This window comes from Podarcis erhardii (assembly GCF_964252035.2).
Source record: "Podarcis erhardii genome assembly, chromosome: 1".
NCBI lineage: Eukaryota > Metazoa > Chordata > Lepidosauria > Squamata > Lacertidae > Podarcis > Podarcis erhardii.
Window position 1 is genome coordinate 24,214,533 of NC_138497.1, and position 21,656 is coordinate 24,236,188.

Consider the following 21,656-nt stretch of genomic DNA (forward strand, 5'->3'; position numbering starts at 1 on the left):
AACCAGAACCGCGAAGGGCGGCCCTATAATAGAACGAGCTTCCGGTTCCGGGAGAGTAACCGCCCGCCTCGAAACCATATGACAGTCGCCTCACCCAATCAGACGATTCCTTCGGCCCAGATGGGGGAGAGAGTGGGTGGGGACAATAGCGGCTTTCCCGCCTCGCGCTTCCAGCCAATGAGGGGCGGCGTTGGGGTTGCTAAGGAGAGCGGTTGGGTTGCCATGGGAAGCTTGGCGCCGGTTTGAGGCAGCGTCTGCGATGTGCGCTTGGCGTGAAGAGGCAGAGAGCGGACTAAGTGGCGAGGAGAGTAGCAGGAAGCGGTGGGTTAAAGTAGGTAACGAGGTGTGGGGTGTGTGTTTGTGTTGGGTGTTCCTTAGCTGCATTTGTGTCACACTTTTCCTCCGCTCTCTTTCGTCCTCACAACAGCCCTGTGAGGTAGGCCAGGGAGTGACTGGCCCGAGACCATCCCAGGCAGCTTAGTGGTGAGTTGGACATGGGTCTCCCCAATACGTACTCCTAAACATTTCATCATAGATGCTGGAAATCCTCGGTATTTGGATGTTTAGTCTTTGCTTGAAGGTCAGTAGCGACCCCCCCCCAACACAAAACCCCCCAATATTTACAACGACGACAACAAAACCGTTTATTTATACCCCGCCCCTCTGGCTGGGTTTCCCCAGGCCCTCTGGGCAGCCCCCAACAGAATATTAAAAACACAATCAAACATCAAACCTTAAAAACGTCCCTAAACAGGGCTGCATTTAAGTTCCTCTAATGTTCAATCAAAATGCACCCTCTTCCATTGTAAACACATTAGGTATAGCCCTCCCATCTAAGGCAGAAAAGATAAAGGCTTTGCCCTTTTCTAAAGCGTCAGCCCTTCATTAGAAGATATTTTGAGGAGTGCTATAATCCCACCTCAAACGGACGCGGGTGGCGCTGTGGTCTAAACCACTGAGCCTAGGGCTTGCTGAGCATGTCAAAGTGCAAGCAGATAAATAGGTACTGCTCCGGTGGGAAGGTAAACAGCGTTTCCAAACATCAGCTCCCTCGGCCAGTAAAGCGAGATGAGCGCTGCAACCCCAGAGTCGTTCGCGACTGGACTTAACTGTCAGGGGTCCTTTACCTTTACCTTTTTATAATCCCACCTCAGTCTCTTTCCTTCTTCAGGGTATGCTTGTTCAACGTTTCCTCATAAGGACTTCATTTCCTATACTTCTGTCGCCTTCTAGTTGGTCCACATCCTTCTTAAAGTGAGAAGTCCCAGACCTGGACACGTTACTCCAGATGAATCTAATGAGGAATTGTTACTTCTCATGACTTGGAAACTATCAAGAGGCTTGGGTGCTTGTAGGCTGCACTCTGGGCTAGACCAAAGACGAAACAAGGCTTCATTCCACCCAGGTCAAAGACTCAGTTTGGCACACACAGAAACCCCATACACTGGGAACCTCAGTTGTGTCCCTCTGGAGGCTTCACCTGGCTAGTCCCTCCATAGCTAGCCAAATAATTAGACACTAGCCAAATTATCTGCAGTGTGTTGGTGAAAGGTAACTGCATTTCCAAAAGTATTAATTCCACAGTTCACATCACACGAACAATTGCCCTGATATATCAGAATTAATTGTAAATACTTAAGGTAAACATGCACATGTTTGCAGACCTAAATATCTTGAAGGAGAAGCCCTATTCTATTCAAAGGGAGTACAAGTGGTTGTCCTACAATTACAGACCTTCCCTTCAATTGATTTATTCACCTGTTTAATGTGTGCTTCACCTAAGGATAGAGACAGACCTGGATAACAGCTGTGTTTTATATTTTGTACTTCCAGAGACTTGGAATCAGCCATATTCTTCCTTACCTGTTGTCCGCTGTAGCACTTATTTGAATATCTACTCCCCCACCAATACTCCATCTTTGTACTCTTACCAGATGCAAAATCATGAGATCACCATCAGCCAGTTCCACCCCACCCCATCCCCTCACACTTTGTTTACCATCTGTAGCCTGATGAAGAATTATTGAAGTTTGTACACTATTGTTATAAGTCTTGGGTGCAAGTTGCCCATAATTCTTAGAATTATTAAAAGTTAGAACGAATCAAGGTTTGATTAAACTGTGCTGGAAAACCCTGGATTTAGCTTATGCTAACAAGCCAGGCTGTGTGAGTGAGAAAGTTGATTAGAGTGTACTGCTGATAATGCCAAGGCTGTAGATTTGGTCCCTGTTAGGGACAGCTGCATATTCCTACGTTGCAGAGGATTGGACAAGATGATCCTCAGGGTCCCTTCCAACTCTGTGATTCTATAATCAGTATGGTGATGGCCTTTTAATGGCAAACTCCCGTAGGGAATTTCACAAAACAAAAAAGAATAAGCAGAGCCCCTTGGAGGATTAGTAGAGCATTGGATCCTGTATATTCAAAGCCACTGGTGCCCCACCAGCAGAACAACAATTTGGGGGCTTTTTGTTTGTTAGCACCAGCAGAACTACTGGCAATACCTTACTGCTCACCTGGACACAGCTGCTACCTATAATAAAGAGAGATCTATGGCTGCCACCATCAACATTGGGATTAAGAATTGCATTCCTATTATGATTTTTTTTTGACCTGTGGAGTAATCCTATGCACGTTTACTCAGAGATAACACTTACTGTGTTCAGTTGGGCTTTACTCCTAATAAGTATTCTTAGGATTACAGAATTGAACACACATTATAATACTCTGGGAAGAGATATTTGTCCCACCACCTTAAAAAAATGCTGTGCCAAGAAATATGGCAGTTTTTCTGAGCAGTTTATCCTTTGTTTAACTATTACTACAGTTAGAAAGTTTATTTTTTGTTTTGCACATTCACCTCATACCAGTGCTAGAATTTCTGTGAACATTTAGAACTAGTTGTCTTTCTGCTGTGTGGGTGTCCAGGATGTGAGAATTGCTTCTTGCTCACCTGCTGTTTGAGAGTTTCTTATCTCTGCTGTATTAAAAGATTATATCTAGGTGTTAAAATTTCGAAAGCTATTAGTTGCTCCTTTGTGTGTTTATCCAAAAAGTCTAAAGTAGTCCTGGTGTGTTTTCAGGACCTGATAATTTGCTCATGCATTTCATTAACAGTTTTCTCCACCAAGTGCTTCTATTGATAATCAGTAGGCAATCTGCCATTTTTCATTTCTGTTTGGGTTACTTCATAAGCATGTTCCTGCATGAGGCTGTAACAAATAATAAAGTCAACAAGCAGAGATTTCTATTCACTGGTCCAAGTGTTTAATGAGAAATCTGGTTAGTTGATTCATTCTTAGTCTCTCTCAGCATTTTATCTTTCACAAGCATTCAGAGTACATTAGAATATTTCTCAACTGCTGGTATCTCTGCAGTCTTGCTGTTATCTAACTCAAGATTGCTTTTGACAGCATTTTCGTTACTCTTTGATGGACATTTTAGTGGTTGTTAAAAAGTAAAGTCAGCAGTTGTTGTGACCGGGGGGGGGGGGGGGGCTGAGATGCTGTAGAACTGGATCTTTGTTGTAGGTTCCCCACCAGCACCCTTTGGCAATCTTTTCTAGATCCTAAATTCATTATATTTAACTATCGGGAGCCTGTAAGGTGTTTGGCAAAAATAGTAAGAAGGTGCCGCTGCTGAGCAACAGCTGGCGGGGGGGGGGGCAACAAAACCTATTTGTTGACTTGGGCCTTTTTTGATGTTTAGGACAGTTAACCTGTTCAGCTGCTTATTTTGTTGTTTTTATCTGATGAATTTTTATAACGTGTTTTGTTATTTTCTGATTTTTATTTAATTTTATTTCAACTCGTTAACCACTTAGAGAGTTTTTTTCCTCTCTAAAAAGTGAAGCAGTTTATCTTAGAATCATTGAATTGGAAGAGACTCTGAGGATCATCTAGTCTAACTTCCTTCATTGCAGGGTATATGCAGCTGTCCCACATGGAGATCAAACCTGCAACCTTGGTGTTATCAGCACTACACTATAATCAACTGAGCTACCAAGTATATAAATTATCTAAATAATATCAGTGATTTTAAGGGCAAAATATAATAATCTCTGGGTCCCTAGAACAGTGTTGTACCTTGATCCCCTTTTACTGTTTTATTGTGGTGGCGTAAGAAGCTTGGGCTTTTTTTTTTAAAAAAAAATTAATTGAAGAGATATATATCACTTTAATAAAAACATCACATCTAGAAATAATAAAAGCTTTCAAATCCACATTTAAAATAAAATATCCAATTTTTGCTGACATGAGTCATTAAAATGAATGATTCTAAATCAAACTTTAAGGATCACAGGCTTTTAAAACACACCAAACTAGAGCTGGGCAGTGAATTCTAATCCAAGATTAGACAGAAATGTATGTGATCAAACTTGATTACTCATTTTCTTTTTGCCAAACATACTTCAAGAAATTCTTGTTTTAAAATCATTAATTACCTTGTTGTCTTTAGGCATTTGAGGCATGTGATGAAGACCACAAAGGATATTTAAACAGAGAGGACTACAAGGTGGCTGTAGTGATGCTGTTTGGCTATAAGCCCTCAAAGGTAAAGTTTATTTTCTTCCACCCTGTCTTGAGGATTGGCATATTCATTAAGCACCCTAAAATAATATATATAACATAAAATAATCAGATAAATATTCTGTAGTTTACGTTTCTTGAATTACGAAAAGTCTTCAAAGTACTGGGGTGTTTTTTCTCTCTCAAATTGCAGGAAATGGCAGTGAATGTTGGCCTTGCCTCCATTGTGAGTTCTTGTATTTAAGTACCTGTAATTGACACAAATGTCTCTTATTTTAAGGTGTAATGTTTTATTATGTTTTTGTATGTTGGAAGCCACCCAGTGTGGCTGGGGCAACCTAGTCAGATGGGTGGGGTACAAATAATAAAATTATTATGATATTATTATTAAAGGAGAGTCCCTTAAAGCACAGCACCCCAGCCCAATAGAAGTCAGTGGGTGCATCCTACAGAATCATCATAGATATCACTTGTTTCTAGCTCAATAAAGTATCCCTGAGATTTTGCAAGTGTAATGTCCATCACAGCGCGGGTGGCGCTGTGGGTTAAACCACAGAGCCTAGGACTTGCCGATCAGAAGGTTGGCGGTTTGAATCCCCGCAACGGGGTGAGCTCCCATTGCTCGGTCCCTGCTCCTGCCAACCTAGCAGTTCGAAAGCACGTCAAAGTGCAAGTAGATAAATAGGTACCACTCCGGCGGGAAGGTAAACAGCATTTCCGTACACTGCTCTGGTTCGCCAGAAGCGGCTTAGTCATGCTGGCCACATGACCCGGAAGCTGTACGCCAGCTCCCTTGGCCAATAAAGTGAGATGATCACGTAACCCCAGAGTCGGTCACGACTGGACCTAATGGTGAGGGGTCCCTTTACCTTTACCTATGATGGACAGAGCAGATCAGCAACAAAATGCTGCAGCGTGGGGTGCTCCTGTTCACAATTCCAGTCTGCTATACTGTCTGGTCCAAACCTTCAGTTTAAAATTAAACTTCCTCGATTTTTTTTTTTTATAAAACACATAGTTGTGTGGATTCCTTATAACCGAAACTGAGCCACCCAGTGTAGGGATGCTAACTTGGCTGTTTCTCTATTTGAACTAAAATAAAAGCTAACCTTGGTTATTCCAGATTCTGAGATGGGGCAGGTCTGCCTCAGCTATTTTGCCAATAGAAGCTGCTTTTCTTTGTTCTTCAGAAATCAGTGTTGCATGGTGTAATTCACTCATATATCTTTATCTACTGTTTCTACATCAAAGCAGATATTTCTCAATAGAATGTGTAGCTGGCTTGACCTTCTAAACTTCAAAGTTGCTTAAACAAACAAATGTTGCCCCACATCCCAGTCAATTATGCAAAATAGCTAAATAGAATCCTACCATATCTCAAAAACATATGCACAAGTAGATTGGGAATTAAAATTAGAAACTGCTATTGAAAGGTTAAATAAGTAAATGAAAATAAGAATTTCAGATGAACATTGCATTCACAACCAGTATGTTGCGCAAGTGACAACAGGAGCTAAGTCAAGGCACACTTGTTTTTAAAAGTTAGATCTTCCTAACTACTGTGTCAGTTGAGACATAATGACAAACCACAGCTTGGTGCTAAGTGAACAAGCCTTATGCTTACACCTTCCCTCCATCTCCCCTTGTTCTACTCTGATTTCCCCTCCAACATCTGGATTAGCAGCAAACAAGGATTGCAAGCCTAGTTCAGCTGCTGTTCATGATCTTAGACTCTGTAAGCCGTGGTTTGTCCAGTTAGGGTGTAATGCTAAAATATGGCTTGCCACTAAACCAGGGAAATTCAGCCTGTTTCTTCAGTCCCGAGGACAATTAACAGCACAATGCTGTACAAGTCTGCTCAGAAGTAAGTCTCATTAAGTTGAAAAGGAATACATAGGGTTTCAGCCTTAACTGAGAAATAAGTGCTGTTGAACTCATTGGGGTTTACTTCTGAGTAGACATGCTTAGGATGACATTGCTTATTGATTTCCAGCCTTGAAAAGATTTGCCTAATGAAGTTTTAACAGATTTTTGTTTCATATTACCATGTATAAAGATGTGAATCAAAGTAATACCTTTTGTGACCATGAGATGTCGTTGTTAATGCTTTCCATAGTGATTTGGAAAGTAGCTGATCTTTGATATTTTTCAGTGACTTTATTAGAAATTCTGAGGCTGCACTTACCTGTTCTCTAATCTGTGAGAAAGCTTTACTGAGCACAGTTGGATTTGCTTCTGAGTAAATATGTTTAGGATTGTACTTTATGTCTGTAGTCTACAGTCCATTTGCTCCAAATTTGTTCTGCTAATTCTAATAGAGTAAATGGCTTCTAGATTACAGTCCAGCTACTGGTTCAAAATAAGACCATTAATGAAATTATATTTCATTTTCACATAGTCGTATTGCTTTTCTTTCTATGGAAAAAGATGCTAGACATGTTGCCATCATTAAAGCCTGTAATAAATAGCCTGATTTGTATGGAAAGCAAATAATGGTAGGAGAAACTGATCTTAAATTTTTAGATACATTTTTGGTATTTGTTTCCCTTTCAAAAGTATAATGTTATAGACTTGTTCAGTTCAAAATTATATAGAAGTTATTTCTTTTGTAAATGAAAACACATCTGTAGATCAATTTCTCTCAGAGCATCCATATTTTTGGAATGACCTAATTGCAATGCACGTTGACAATGAATGATGTGGAATTTGATAATTGATATGCTATGCAACCCTAGCTTCCCTTTTCATTTACATCTATCGTTCTCTTCATTCTTAACCTGGTTAAACTATAGGTTTATCAATCAAAACATAACGAGTGGCATCCAATGATGTCTGCCTACTTGCACAATTGAAATCCACTTGCACAGCAAAATTTCCCATTTGTTTTCTCCTCCCCACCCCTCCCCAGCTCTGCAGGTCCTAATTCTAAAAAATATTTTTATTTGTTCTGGCGTGGTCATAGCTTGACCTTCCTGCAAGCTAAAATGCACACACCCACAAAATAAATTCTGTTGTTTTATTGAGTTGTGCATCTGTTGTGAGCAATCAATGCAGTTGGCATACACATTTGGAGTGGCATTGTATTTAGCATGGACCAATGAGGGAAGGAGAGCATTAGACTCAGATAATGTGGGCCTAAGAGTATGCTTCCTCTAAAGCCAATTCCACTCACCTTCTCCCATGGTTCTTTAAGCTGTAATTGGGCAATCCCCTCACAGCTGAAAGGATTGGCTGTTGGGACTCGTCATTAATATGCTGTCATGAATCTCATGGAGACGTCGTGGACAGCGTGGTCAGATGAGGCGGAATGAAAGGAGCTTGGAGAGTTGGAAGCGGCTGACTCAGAGGAAGGCCCTAGTGAGATGGGGAATGAGAATTTGGGACACCAAAAGGAGTTACATCCAGAGGAAGCTCCCAGTTGAGCAAGAAGTCTGGGTTCTAGGGTCCCAGTTGAGCAAGAAGTCTGGGTTCTAGGGACAGGTCTACTAGTCTGTTAGGAATGGCCCATCTTTGTGATAGTGGACACCTCAAGTGCTATGTTACGAGCTACCAAGATAACTCCAGTGCCCTCCCTTGTCAGCGAAGAGCCCTCTCCTTCAATGGAGACCTCTAAGAATAAGTCCAATGGCAAGCTGTCTTCACTAATTCATTCTCCAAGGATTTGGAAGTGGTAGTGTAAGCAAACCATGAGTGTCTAGCCCAGGCATAGGCAAACTCGGCCCTCCAGATGTTTTGGGACTACAACTCCCATCATCTCTTGCTAACAGGACCAGTGGTCAGGGATGATGGGAGTTGTAGTCCCAAAAACATCTGAAGGGCCGAGTTTGCCTATGCCTGGTCTAGCCTCTGTGGTGGAGTGCCCATTTGCTTGTGCATTCCAGAGACTTGGGACACAACCTGCACAAATAGTCATGCCCACCCTGCTCTTGAAAAGGAGAGCAGAGGGGAATGCCAACTGTTGAATCAATATATTAGCTAAGCTTATCCACGTCTCGTAGTTACCTGCCAGCTTGTAACTTGTAACCCCATGTTGGAACACTTTTTTGATTTCACAATTAAAGCATTAAAAACCCCATGCTCCTCTCCAACATGTGCACTGCCCGTTTGGTTTACAATCTCAACTTAATGGGAGTTCAGAGAAATGGATCATGCCTTTCATTTTCTGACATCTGAAGTAAACAGCTGAACTGAAGGTAATTGTGGGTAAGACTGTGATAACGGTTTTGCAGAACTGGCTTATGTAGAGGTAGCAAATGAAACAATGAATTGAAAGAAATGTACCAAGTCATTTCTTGATGGTGTCATTTTTGTCTATTCTAGGTGGAAGTGGATTCAGTCATGGCATCTGTGAAGCAAAATCAATCTGGTATGTACAAGCATCATATTTTGATCTTCACTCTCTTTTTAACTAGCGATAAGAGCTCAAACATGACAGAGTTAGAAAATAAGTATGGGATAGCTTTAATTACTAAACTTGTGAGAAATAATATATTGAAAATTATGCATTCAGGTTCACTTTTGGTGTACAATATTGAGCTAAATACTACAGATTGAATGCTGCCCAGCTCAATGGAACTGGATAAGTGATCTTCTCTACAGCACTCCCCACCCCCCACCCCTTATTGTGGTGTAGAGGTGAAAGTAAGGAGCTCCAGTTTCAAGTCACAAGGGAATGGGAAACTGGATCATAGTCACACTTATATTTCATAGCACGAATTATTTATTTAAGAAATTTCTATCCTATTTAAGCAAAACCTCTCAGAGCTGCTAACATAATAAAGATAAAACAACAATAAATTCTTGAAACAATAGTGACAGAAAGACAGCTAAGTCTGGTTAAAACAGAATATAAAAATTCACTATCTAGAAAGAGGGAAGGGAAGGTGGGATCTAGGCTGATATCAAGGAAAATAGAGAGGAAATAGAGAGGAAAGGGACAGGGCAAAATGTCCCAGGTTCAGTCTTCAGGTAGGACTGGTAAAGACCCCTGTCTGAAACCCTGAAGGTTTGCTGCCGATCAATTTAATCCTGAGCTAGATGGACCAATGACCTGACTAGGTATAAGGCACTTTCACATGCTCCAGAAAGGGTTCGCTTACTCAGACAAAGAAAAGGCAAAAATGATAAAAGAATGAATATTACACTTTGTACTTATCACAGCAGAAGTAGTGTTTAAAAGTGCCTTTTACAAGAGGGGTTATAAAGAAGATTTAGACTTCTGGGTTGGCGCCCCCGGCAATGGCGGAGCTCCTCTGATCGGGAGGAACTTGCTCCGTGGAAAGTTGGGTCTGAACCACCACGGCGAAGGTGGAGACCCTTTGAAATCACAGGCGGAAGAAGCTTGTGAACCTGGGATTCGGCTGGCACCTTTTGCGCCTCCCCTACTCGCGGGGAAACCCTGTTTTGGGGATCCAGAGCGACGTGGGGTGAGCGACGCGGTGCTTTGAATCAACCGCTTCTTTCACGGAGTGAAGCCGCATTGCTGCTGCCGGAGAGCGCTGACTTTTTCTTGTGGACAATTGGATTTTAAACAACAACCCGTGAGTAAAACGGAAAATTGGATCTTTAAATATCTTAATTTGGCATCGAAGGGGGAAGGTTCAAAACAGGAAGTCTGCCTTCCCCTTTTGTAAATTGACTGAAGCAAAGAGCTTACAAGTTAAGGTCTTGGAAAGCCTCATGTAAAGGATTAAACTTCCATCGATTGAAATTATTAGACCCCCCTTGGAAGCAGGAGAAGAGGGGGGAAATTTTGGACCGTGTATCCTGCAGGAAAGAGTGATTAAAATTAAATTACCACTGCTCTGAACCTGGGAACGGGCTCCCAGTGATTGACATTTCGGGAGAGTTCATTGACAGCGAAGAGAACGGATGTTGACAGTCAGTTAAATAAGAGAAATATATTGTTTCCATTGTCCGCTTCTGCGTTTAAAAGGGAGGAAAAGTATCTGAAAATTGAAACTATCTTTACTTTTCGATCTGTGTTGGAAAAGATTGATACAAGTGGAGACTGTTCCCCTCTAGAGGGAGCTTTTGAAACTGTTACAAGAGTGGAGCTGGGAAATCTCCAGCTGCTTGATAAGAACTGTGAGAACTAGAGATTGACCTTGGATATTCAAGAATGTTGACAGGAGAAGCCTTATGGACTGCATTTTCTAAGATAAGCCACTTGTTGGAACAGCTTCATAAAAAGATGGATGCTATGACTACTAAAATTGACATTTTGGAACCAAAAGTGAGCACCAATACAAAAATTATTCAGGATTTGGCACAGGAATCTATTTCAAAAGGACAAATTGCTGAAAAGGAGAAGGAGAAAGTTGCTCTTCTTTCTTTTCTTTTTGTAAGCTTTAAAAGTAATAAATATTATTAAAAAATATATATAAAGAAGATTTAATTAATTTTCCCTCTGGTTGCCTTAGAGCAAGGTTGGTTTTTTTAAATAAAACAAAAGCAGTCCTTCAGCTTACAGAAATATATGTTTATATTTGTAAGGGACCTGGGGGTAGAACCTAGCTACTTTAATCTGACATTCTTCCTTCACTGACGTGATGTACCTGAGTGGCATTCCTCACTCCAGCTTCCATTTCACACCTTCCGTTTCTGCTTGGAAGTCAGTCATCTTATTCCTAACAACATCTTTGATGAAAGATGAGAAACTGAATCTGAACTTGAATGGAAACTTCAGTTCAAATGAACACACATTGGTGTAAGATACTTTTACTAAACCGAACAAAATCTTTCATGAAAAATGAATGAAAACCATATGCTGCTTAAGGTTCCTTTGCGACTCGGCATTTTTGAGACGAGAAGTCATGTGTGATCTCACCTCCAGACCTAAGTGTTTGTTGGAAGATTTTGCAAGGGGGCTTGTTGCTTGCAAGACAGAATGCCTTGCATTGATCATAGTGACAGCCTAGCTCAGGATTATCTTATGATGTGCCAGTGCAGTTTCTCTTCAATAGGCATGGATAATCCTGTGTTCTGATTTCTGTGAGCCTTCTAGATGTATTGTGAAATTACACACACATTATTTTGAATTGTCCTGTGTTTCCTATATCCCCAAATCAGTTATGAAAGCCCCTGTGTAGATGTGACTTCAGAATTACGTGAATCCTTTAAGCTGCTAAACTGACGATGTAAGAAGAGCCCTAACTGGAGCAGACCACGGACCAATCTAGTCCAGCTCTCTGTTTACCACTCAAGCCAACCAAACACCTATGGGAAACTCGCAGACAAGAGATGAACACAGTAGCCTAACAGTGTTTGTGTGTTCGTATGCACAAACATTTATAAATAGCCAGATGAACAAGGGAAGATACGACATAAGAAACCTAGAATGAAAGGAAATAGAATAGAATTTCACACTTCTCATCTGCTAAGTGTGTAACCAGCACAGAAGGCCTATGTGCATAGCATTTTAAGCCCTATATTACATTCATAAGACTAAAATGCAAGCTGGTGGCCTGGAGAATTTAACTTTATCTAATGCTCCAATGAATCCATATTGGGAGATGAGTGTCTGTTAAGCATGGGTCACTTCATAATGTAAGCCAGCGTGCATTAATGAAATTGGATATTCAGGCAGGCAAATGCAGTATGTTTAGGCATTCCCTGCTATTAAAAAATTGCACATCATAAACAGAACCTGATGGTTGAAGACAGTGTGGTCTTACAATCCTTGAAATAGACAACATCCCCAACCCTCTGAAACAGATTTTGGAGGGTGCATGGAAGTCTGCAAGGGTGAGGATAGGAAAAGATAAGTCCATTTGTGCAAGTGAATTGTACAAGAAGAATGCCACAATTGAATATTACCCATAATGTTTCCATAAGTGAATTGTGAAAACAGCATTCAGACAAGCAGTTCATAGGGTAGCAGGTAAGGGTGGTGTTCCTACCTGTGTAAATGATATGATGTGGGAATGAATCCTGTAGTTCTTACATTATTTAATATTGAGATTCTGTTTCCTTGAGCTGTAGATGTTGGAGTGGCGGGTGGTGCTGTGGTCTAAACCACTGAGCCTCTTGGGCTTCCCGATCAGAAGGTCGGCAGTTTGAAAGCCCCAAAATGGGGTGAGCTCCTGTTGCTCTGTCCCAGCTCCTACCAACCTAGCAGTTTGAAAGCACACCAGTGCAAGTAGATAAATAGGCACCGCTTCAATGGGAAGGTAAACGGTGTTCCGTGGACTCTGGTTTCCGTCACGGTGTTCGATTGCGTCAGAAGCGGTTTAGTCATGCTGGCTGTGGACAAACACCCACTCCCTCGGCCTGAAAAGCGATATGAGCACTGCAACCCCATAGTCACCTTTGACTGGACTTAACCATCCAGGGGTTCCTTTACCTTACACAAGTGCTCCATGTTATCTGAATAAATCATGACGGGAGTGAGGAGCAATAAGGTTTGGGCTTGTATGCTCCCTTTTTTTCCTCCAGCATGGCTGCAAGGATGAGTTCAGAAGCTTTCACTTTTAAAAAATAATGTCTGTACCCAACAAACCTATTCATTTTGTATACAGTTTATTTGAAATAAGTTGACTTCAAATCATGAGTTATAAAACTAGTTTCGTTTAACAAACTATGTGTATCTGAAGAAGTGTGCATGCACACGAAAGCTCATACCTAGAACTAACTTAGTTGGTCTTTAAGGTGCTACTGGAAGGAATTTTTTAATTTTGTTTTAACTGCCCTGTGTTCCTCATAGGAAAGGTGGTATGTAAATTTAAAATAAATAAAACCACAGTTGAGCGGTTGGACATAACACTAAATTGTGTTTAATAAAAAATGGAAGCAAAAAATGTTGAATCTCCTCACAGAGGGAGATGTGCATGAGCCCAGGGCTCGCTGCAACTTATCTCTCTCACAGTGACCCATGATTTATTGTGACATTTGAACTGGCCTTATCTATCTATCTGTGCTCATTAACTGTGTTCTTGATTTTGACAAGACCACAGCTGTACCTGTTCTCCCTGTCTAGAGGAAAAAAACACGGCATAGGGGTTGAAAAGAAAATACACAATCAGATTTTTCTGTTGACTTAAAGAAATTACGAAAGAAAACAGAATTCTGACTTTGCATTTTAAATTGTATCATTGGCAGAATAACTTCAAATCAATTCCAAGTTGTTTAGTTCAGTGCCTGTTTTTACACATCAACAGAGCAGAACACAAAATCAGTTGTAATGGAGTATTACAGGAGGTACTAAAAAAAATAAGATCCTTTCTATTTATGCCACACATAGTGCAGTATAGCAGCTTAAAATCATAACTATAGTAACAGCCACCTGTTATAGCCCACTGGTTTCTCTCTGCTTATACCCAACTGGTTTCCCACCAGGGGATTAGATTCTTATAAGCAGTAGCATTATAACCCTGTTTTAGGCTGCAATCCTATAGCTACATATATGCCTGTAAGTCCCATTGAAATCAACAAAATATACTGTGTAAATATGTTTAAGCCTCATTATTTGTGCAGTAGAAGAGAAGTGAACTGCAGTAATATATGTTCTTTTACTTAACATATTAAGATTGCAGTCCTCCCCCTTACTGGAGAGTTTGCCACACGGTACTTACTTTTGAGTAGACATGTATAGGATTGCAGGGTAAGACTGCAATCCTGTGCACACTGACTGGGGAGTAAATAGTGACTCCTCCTTCTGAATAAGCATTCACTCCAAAAGTGCTATGCTGCTTGTGTTGCAAATAATTTTTGGAGGAATAATGATAAGCATTTGACATATCCCAAATTTCTTATTTTTCTAGGTGTATCACTTGAAGAATTTCTAAATCTTATGAGTACAAAGAAGGCTGCACATTTTTACCAAAGCGAAGTAAGGCAGCTATTCACTGCTTTTGACAGGCAATGTAAGTTTTGCTTTCATATTAATTCCGCAAGTCTTATTGTTTTCCATCACTGTTATCCTCACAACAAGCCTGTGAAGCAAGTACAGTCATACCTTGGAAGTTGAGCAGAATCTGTTCCGGAAGTCCATTCAACTTCTAAAACGTTCGGAAACCAATGTGCGGCTTCTGATTGGCTGCAGGAAGCCTCTGCAGCTAATTGGAAGCCACGGAAGCCCCGTCAGATGTTTGGCTTTCAAAAATAGTTTGCATACCAGAACAGTCACTTCTGGGTTTGCGGCATTCGAGAGCCAAAACGTTTGAGAACTAAGCTGTTTGAAAATCCAGGTACGGCTGTATGGCAGATACTGGCAGGCCCAACATCATCCAAGAGCTTCATAACCAAGAGGTGGTTTGAGTTAGGTTATCCTCAATCTTCGTCTGACCCTTTAAAGTGCAATACCACACTAGCTATTTATGAACATGAAGAGCTCAAGAAAATACAGGTTCTTGTGTTTCCTGGTATTGGTTATTAAACTCAAACACAATAACCAGGTCTGGAACTAAATCCCCTCTAAATTTATGTGCACTTGAGATGTCATGTCCTTTAAAAAAATAATAAGAGGGATTCACACTCTTAGGGAGCCCTTGGTTCCAGGCTTTATATCTGTCTTAATCCTGATTTATAGATTCACTACTCTTCTAAATATTTAAATGTCTTTCCTCGTATACCTTCTCCCCCTCTTTATCAAGGTAGAGGATATTTGTCTTTAGAAGATTTCAGAAAAGCTTTCAGTGTTGTGGCCCCAAAGCTGCCAGAGAGGACTGTAGTTGAAGCATTCAGGTAAGATGAACAGAATCATTTGGTTGTGTTTCTAAACTGCAGACATGGTTCAGTCCAAACCACTGCAGGCCTTGTGTCTACAAGCCAAAGGATCTACTTAGTGGAAAGCAGAGCCATGTTTCCTCTTCTCTCCGCACAGCACAGTCACACAGAATGGGAGACCTGCACACAGCTCCTATAGCCCCGTCCTCTGTCAAAGAGCTCAGGGCAGCTAGTAATATTTGAAAACAATAAAACAAAGGAGAAAAATTACCATGTAAAGCAAATGCCGTTAATAGTAAAACAATCTCGGCAACAAATAGTAAAATCAGCAGAATCAGATTGCATAAAATGCCAAAGAGAATTAAAAGGTCAGCAAGGCTGAGCAGCTGCTTAGCTGAGAATGGATAGGGAGTTCCAAAGACAAGGCACCATGACTGAGAAAGCCCTTCTCTGCTTCAGACAGTACAGGTATTCTGAGCACAGTGCATCTTAATGGTCAGTCAGGATCATATGGTAGCAGGAGAACTCTCTCCATTAGCAGCTGTTCTACCTGGCTGCATCTAAGGGACAAGTGGCATTTATTTATAAAAAATATTTTTTCGACTGCCCTTCAAACAAAATCTTAGGATAGTGAACAAAAATATTTACAAATGAGATAAAATGCCATTAAAAACAATACAGTCTGATCATTAAAATGCCTGGTTTATCTTAAAAGCTTAAACCCCTGAATAGGTCTGTTGATACAGAAAAGTCTCCAAAGACATCTGAACATTAGAAATGACAAAGCCTGCTGAATCTCTCCTGGAAGAGCATTCCACAGTCTTGGCATTCAGTATATGCACCTTGAGTGCATTGGCAGAAAAGCAATATAGCATGATGTAAACAAACAAATAATAGATATTATGCACCTCAGAGCACCTTGCCTTCTATTCACACTGCATTGCTATCAGTTGGAGGTGCACTGGCATGCACATCTCAGGCAGTACTTGTGACATGTGTTGTTATTACTTGTTGAGAGCTCTGAATCCTAACCACTAGACCACCAGGGAAGCGGCTATGTTATTATTACTTGTTAATACCTTTTCTAAAAATCGCAACCACTGTTTGATGAGAATGAATGTATATTCAGGAGTTTGTATAGTATTTAAAATTGCAGGCGTTGAGTCAAGGGTTTAAAAGGAAATTAGTAATTTTTAGGGCTCATACAGTAGTATACTATATGGTGCTGCTACCCTTTACCTTATACTATATGAGCTACTTTTACATTTGCAAAAATTGTAAGTTTTTTTCGCTTAGAGATTGTGATAAATGTGTGTTGTCCCTTCTGTGCTCTGGATAAAAGGGGTCCAAGTAATTCCATAATTCAGAAGATTTATATAAAATGAAGTAATCTTATATATTTTGCATCAAACTACTCATGGTAGGACAAACAAAAACGTATTACAAAGAGCTCCAAAAAGATCTCTCCTAACAGGGTGAATGGGCATTAAAACAGCAATGCAGTTAATTATAAGTGTCAGGGACGCAGCGGGAGCGCAGGGAGGGGAGGAGATGGAGAGCGAGGGGGAGCAATCCGAGGGCAGCGTAGGAGAAGAGGACAGTAGCCCGAGAGATTCCATGAGCCTCTCCAGCGAATCAGAAGATTCACAGAAGGGGGCGCCGGTGGCCAGGGCAAGGGGGGCCCCAAGGGGGACACCCCAGAAGCAAGGGGCCAGCGGGGACTCCCAGAGCAGCAGTTGGAAATCAGGACCAGCTTCCCCACCAGAGCGTAGTGGGGGGAGGAGTCCCAGGCATTGGGGCCAGCGTATTCACCACCAGCGAGAGAAGATGAGTTAGGATTGACCACGCCTCCATCGGAGAGCGAGGGAACAGTCAAGAGGAAGGTTGCCGGCTGGGCGCGCGCGCCAAGTTCAAATGTACAGGCGAGCGGCACAGCAGGTAGCCCGGATAGGGAACCAGGTCCTAAAGCCCGCTGGAAGGAGGGGCAAGAATCGGGGGGGTCAGCGTCAGAAGAGTCCAGAAAAGGTGAAACCCCAGCGGGCAGGAGGGCCCAGAGGAGGAAGGAGCTAAGGAAGAGGTGGAGCAAGGCTAGAGTCTTAAACTGGTGTGGAAGGGGAGGAGACTCAGACAGAGCTTCGCCGGTCTAGGGTTTAAGATGTAGGGCTGCGCGCTACGGCTTTGAAATGGAAACTGAACTTCAATAAAGACTTTTGTACATAACCACAGCCGGACGTTGGTCCTCTGTGAGCTGGGACCTAAGGGCGGCTCTGACAATAAGCAACTAGAAAGTGGCTCACATTTGAGGCAAACTTTGCATATATGCTTAAAGGGTGTAAATTGGCAGTGATTGCCCAGGAAAGAGATACAGTGGTACCTCAGGTTAAGTACTTAATTCATTCCGTAGGTCTGTTCTTAACCTGAAACTGTTCTTAATCTGAAGCACCACTTTAGCTAATGGGAGCCTCCTGATGCTGCCGCGCTGCCGGAGTTACCAACCAACTGCATCTGGCACTGTTGATTGGTTACGGCAATCTGGAGAGAGCTGCACCTTGAGCCTGGGTTCAGACAATCAGAGAGAACCCTCCTTCCCGCTTTGCTCAGGCACGGTGTCCTGCCTCTTTCTTGCATCCTCCGAGCCCTGCAGCTCTTCCCCACTAGAGGCGGGGCTTCCTTCCTCTGCTGAGGAAGTGCTGCTTCCCACGATTTTTGGAGGCTCTCTGTAATCCATCTGCCCTTCCACCTCTCACCTCTCAGCTGATGGGAGTTCCCTGACAGACTGGCACCCCTTTTTAAAAGTAAGGTTTTATATGGCAGATTTAGAACAGATTAAATAAAAATCATACAAAATAATCCAGCAATGTGCATCTCGTGAGTCAAGTGACTTGAGAGGGGAGAAGATAAACTGTGCTCAGCTAAATGTTGCTGCTTTCTATTCTTGCTAAGCATTTCCAGTTGTTGCAAAGTTTTGACATGCAGGAAAAACTCTCAGGGCTATCATTAGTTAGAAAATATTCCCTACTAAAGTGCAGAGCACAGGCCATTAAGAGATAGTATATTACATGCCAAGCACTTAAGAATATACAACACACTTATACAAACAAATCCAATAGTTGCCTGCTGGGGTCAAGACACAGGTGGTTGTATGAGCCAGTGAGAGTGTTTATGCATGTGCTCATGCGAATTACACACACACATGCATATATATAATGAAAATAACATTTTTTTTTAACTGTACACATTAATTTATATGTTACTTGAAATAGCAGTGTTTTGAATGTCTGCTTTGCTTTGGGGAGTGCAGTCCCATTATGTGTTTTACAAGCTAGTCTCTGACCGTAATAAATTATTATTATTATTATTATTATTATTATTATTATTATTATTATTATTTAGACTTCTTTTCTTCCCCTTGATTAAAAGTCTTCTAATTTGTATAAATTATAAATTAATTTGTTATAAACAGAATATTCTGAATACGACACATGCCATCAAAGTTTTACCAGTTTGTACACAAAATCTTTATCATGTGGAACACCAAAATAAACATGCATTAATAGATCAGTTGAACCATTTGGTGGTGCTAAATAGCCTTTTCTAGGCAAGTAATAAAAAAGGACAAACTAATACATGCTTTTGATATTGTTTAATGGAAATCAGAATTGTCTTCCATCTTGCACAGTATGGTTTTTCAATGTAGCTTTTCAAGATGTTCATATTAACCAATGCTGTTGAAATCTGTGTAATATATTCAATTTATTATGGTCAACATACTAGAAATAATAACAAAAATAAAACTGTACAGTGCATCATTATTTTAAGTACAGAGTAATACATAAAACAAGGTATAAAAAATGACTTTGGCTCAGGGATGCTTATATAGAAGATAACATATGAGTTAAGTAGCTCTCCCTCCCCAGTGATCATTCCGACTTGAGATAGGTAAAATCTGTTATACACATGTAACCGTTTGTCTTAGGTGAGTTTGAGGTTACTGTTAAGCTCATTATTTGATTTAGTGTCTAGACTGTAGAAGATACATTATTATTATAGCAGTGAATACATATCAGTTTCCTTTTAAGCTGTCTGTTATCTTAAGTCTGAAATGCACATCGGGCACTTCATGTGGGCTAAATCTGGAAAAGTGTTACGTTGAACTGATATTAATTTCCCTCCCTCTTGTTCCTGAATTCCAACAGTCAACCAAGCCTAGCAAACAGCAGGCATACTAGGGCTGGATCTAGGCACATCAAAGAAGCGGTTCAGTTAAATGAGTTGTAAACTTCATATAGGGGAATCCCAGTGGCGAAAAATGAGACTCCACAGCGCCATCTGGTGTCACAGTTCTATAACACACATATTTATCTTTACGCTGCATAGTATTGGAGCTATACAATTACTGGTAGTGCTGCTCTTGTCCTGCCTGGAGCCTCTTTGCCTAGGGTATCACTAGTGTAGGTACATGGCTACCTTGTCAATATTAAGTGTTCCTGGTGTTTGCTGGCTACTTCAGCTTTCTGGGGTGGTGGACAGAAAGGGAAGGTAAAGCAATTTGTTGACTGCTAATGTATAGACTAACTTGATGTCTTACTAGCATGGAACAAGTGGCAGTTTTTGTTTGGTAGCATAGACTTCAACACTTTTCTTTTGTTAGCTCAGGTTTAAATTGATGTAGCAGGTCAGAAAAAATGATATGGCAATAAATCACTGTATTTCAGCAAAATGTATTGTGTTTATGCTATAATTCAAAATGGGCATCTCCTGTACAAGTTGTCATTCAGAGACCAGTTAACAGAAAGGCTTGCATATTTTGTTGTGAAGTGCTCGTTTTATAAGTGTGAACCCATAAAAATAATAATGGAAAGGATGAGAAGAAGCACAGGCCAAAAAGGGAGGAAAGTTTCACACGCTGCTGCAGGTGGGCAACGCTCCATAGTGTGCGTGCCTCCCACAGCAGCATCGGGGGGGGGGGGAGTTGCGCGCCCGCCAACCAGCTGGCATGGAAGGGAGGGAGGGGAGCGGGAAAACAACAGATCTTTGGGTGAAAGAGAGAGAGCATGCACAGGAAGGGACATGTGTGCAACTTGCTCACCATACTTCCTTTTCCGGGCTGGGAGGGAGGAGCGATGCCCTTGGTCTAGGTGGACGCCGCTCTCCGCCTCCTTGAGGCTCCTGAAAGACACGGGCAGGAGATTCTCTGTAGTGATAGTGCGTGTGATTGGTGGCTGTGACAACGGCTGTTTTCGATTTGCTGCCATTGCGGTGGAGACAATTGGTGTAAGTCTGTGATGCTGGTGAGCAGTTTTCTGCAATCCCTCCCCAAAAACCTCAACAAATCTTGATAACCCCCCCCCCAAAAAAGCTGAACATCTCTGGACAATCCCACCCCCGCCCCCAGCTCTTAGTGGCTGTTAATACAACCCTCCAGTGAACCTTCTGGAAAATGTGTATTTCCAAGATTTGGTAGCTCATAACTACTTTTTTTTTTAGTAATACCAGTGCTTTTTTTCTGGGGGGATGCAGGGGGGTGGGAGATGAAAATTCACTGTATTTATTTTCCCCATTTAGAACGGTATTTATTTCCCCCGATGGTGATTTTCTTGAGTCAGAATGAGAGTATCCCTAAACATTTTTTTCAGGAAAAAAAATACTGAATTTTACCATAAAATTATGTATCAATGGAAAGGGCTACATTAACCCTAACATATGAGGTTTTTTCCCTAAACTGAAACCTTAGTATCCAGGTTAAATTGCCATGTTGGCACTTTGTGATAAATAAGTGGGTTTTGGGTTGCAGTTTGGGCACTCATTCTCTAAAAGGTTTGCCCCCACTGATCTAGGAGAGGTAAAATTCTGGTCCTAAATATTGGCTGCCTTGCAGCATACCGGGTATCTTCAGAAAAAGAAGAGGCTGATGAGTAAAGCCTACACAAATCCGAAATGGAGTCCTTAAGGCTGTTGGATGGAGTCTTGTATGCCTCCTTCCGGCAACTCATGCATCTGAGCTGGTGACAAACATATTGCTCTGCCTTTCTTTGGACCACATCAGCAAGACCAAGAGAGGGGTCTGTCCTATTTTCTGGGCAGCCCAGGACTGCCATACACATTGCCCAGGTTTGCACACCGGGGAAGTCACTTTGGTGCTGCTAAGGCAGCAGTTTGACTTCTCACCCCCCCCCCCGAGGTGCATCCCATTGTCTCTTGAGACAGACAGATGCCAACAACAAGTCCTGGACTGTTGTTTTCCCATTTCCTTCTCCATTGAATATGCATGCATCCACTTTTCTAACAAGAGAATAAAGTTTGCCTATTGCTGTCAAAAAAATACCACCCACAAGCAGTCTTTAATTAAAGAAGTTATTCAAACATAAAGTTGTTAATCAGGAATATTTTTTTTTATCCTTAGTTTTGCCAGTTCACATCTATAGAGAGTGATGTGATGACAAAAATGTAGAAAGGAATAGA

At 41.4% G+C, this 21,656-nt stretch overlaps 1 protein-coding gene and 1 long non-coding RNA gene across 3 annotated transcripts in view; one reads left to right on the plus strand and one right to left on the minus strand.

Moving 5' to 3' along the window:
* Positions 1–21,656, minus strand: part of LOC309344993 — a 165,213-nt gene that overhangs the window by 95,492 nt on the left and 48,065 nt on the right. The gene's annotated exons all lie outside the window — the stretch shown is intronic.
* The window catches only part of EFCAB11 (EF-hand calcium binding domain 11), a 59,240-nt gene continuing 37,756 nt past the window's right edge, over positions 173–21,656 (plus strand). For both annotated transcript variants that reach the window (XM_081866823.1, XM_081866824.1), the window contains exons 1-5: positions 173–331; positions 4,459–4,554; positions 8,850–8,895; positions 14,291–14,392; positions 15,122–15,212. In XM_081866823.1, coding sequence (XP_081722949.1) covers positions 260–331; positions 4,459–4,554; positions 8,850–8,895; positions 14,291–14,392; positions 15,122–15,212 — 407 coding nt within the window. In that variant the 5' untranslated portion in view covers positions 173–259. The remainder of the gene's footprint in view (positions 332–4,458; positions 4,555–8,849; positions 8,896–14,290; positions 14,393–15,121; positions 15,213–21,656) is intronic.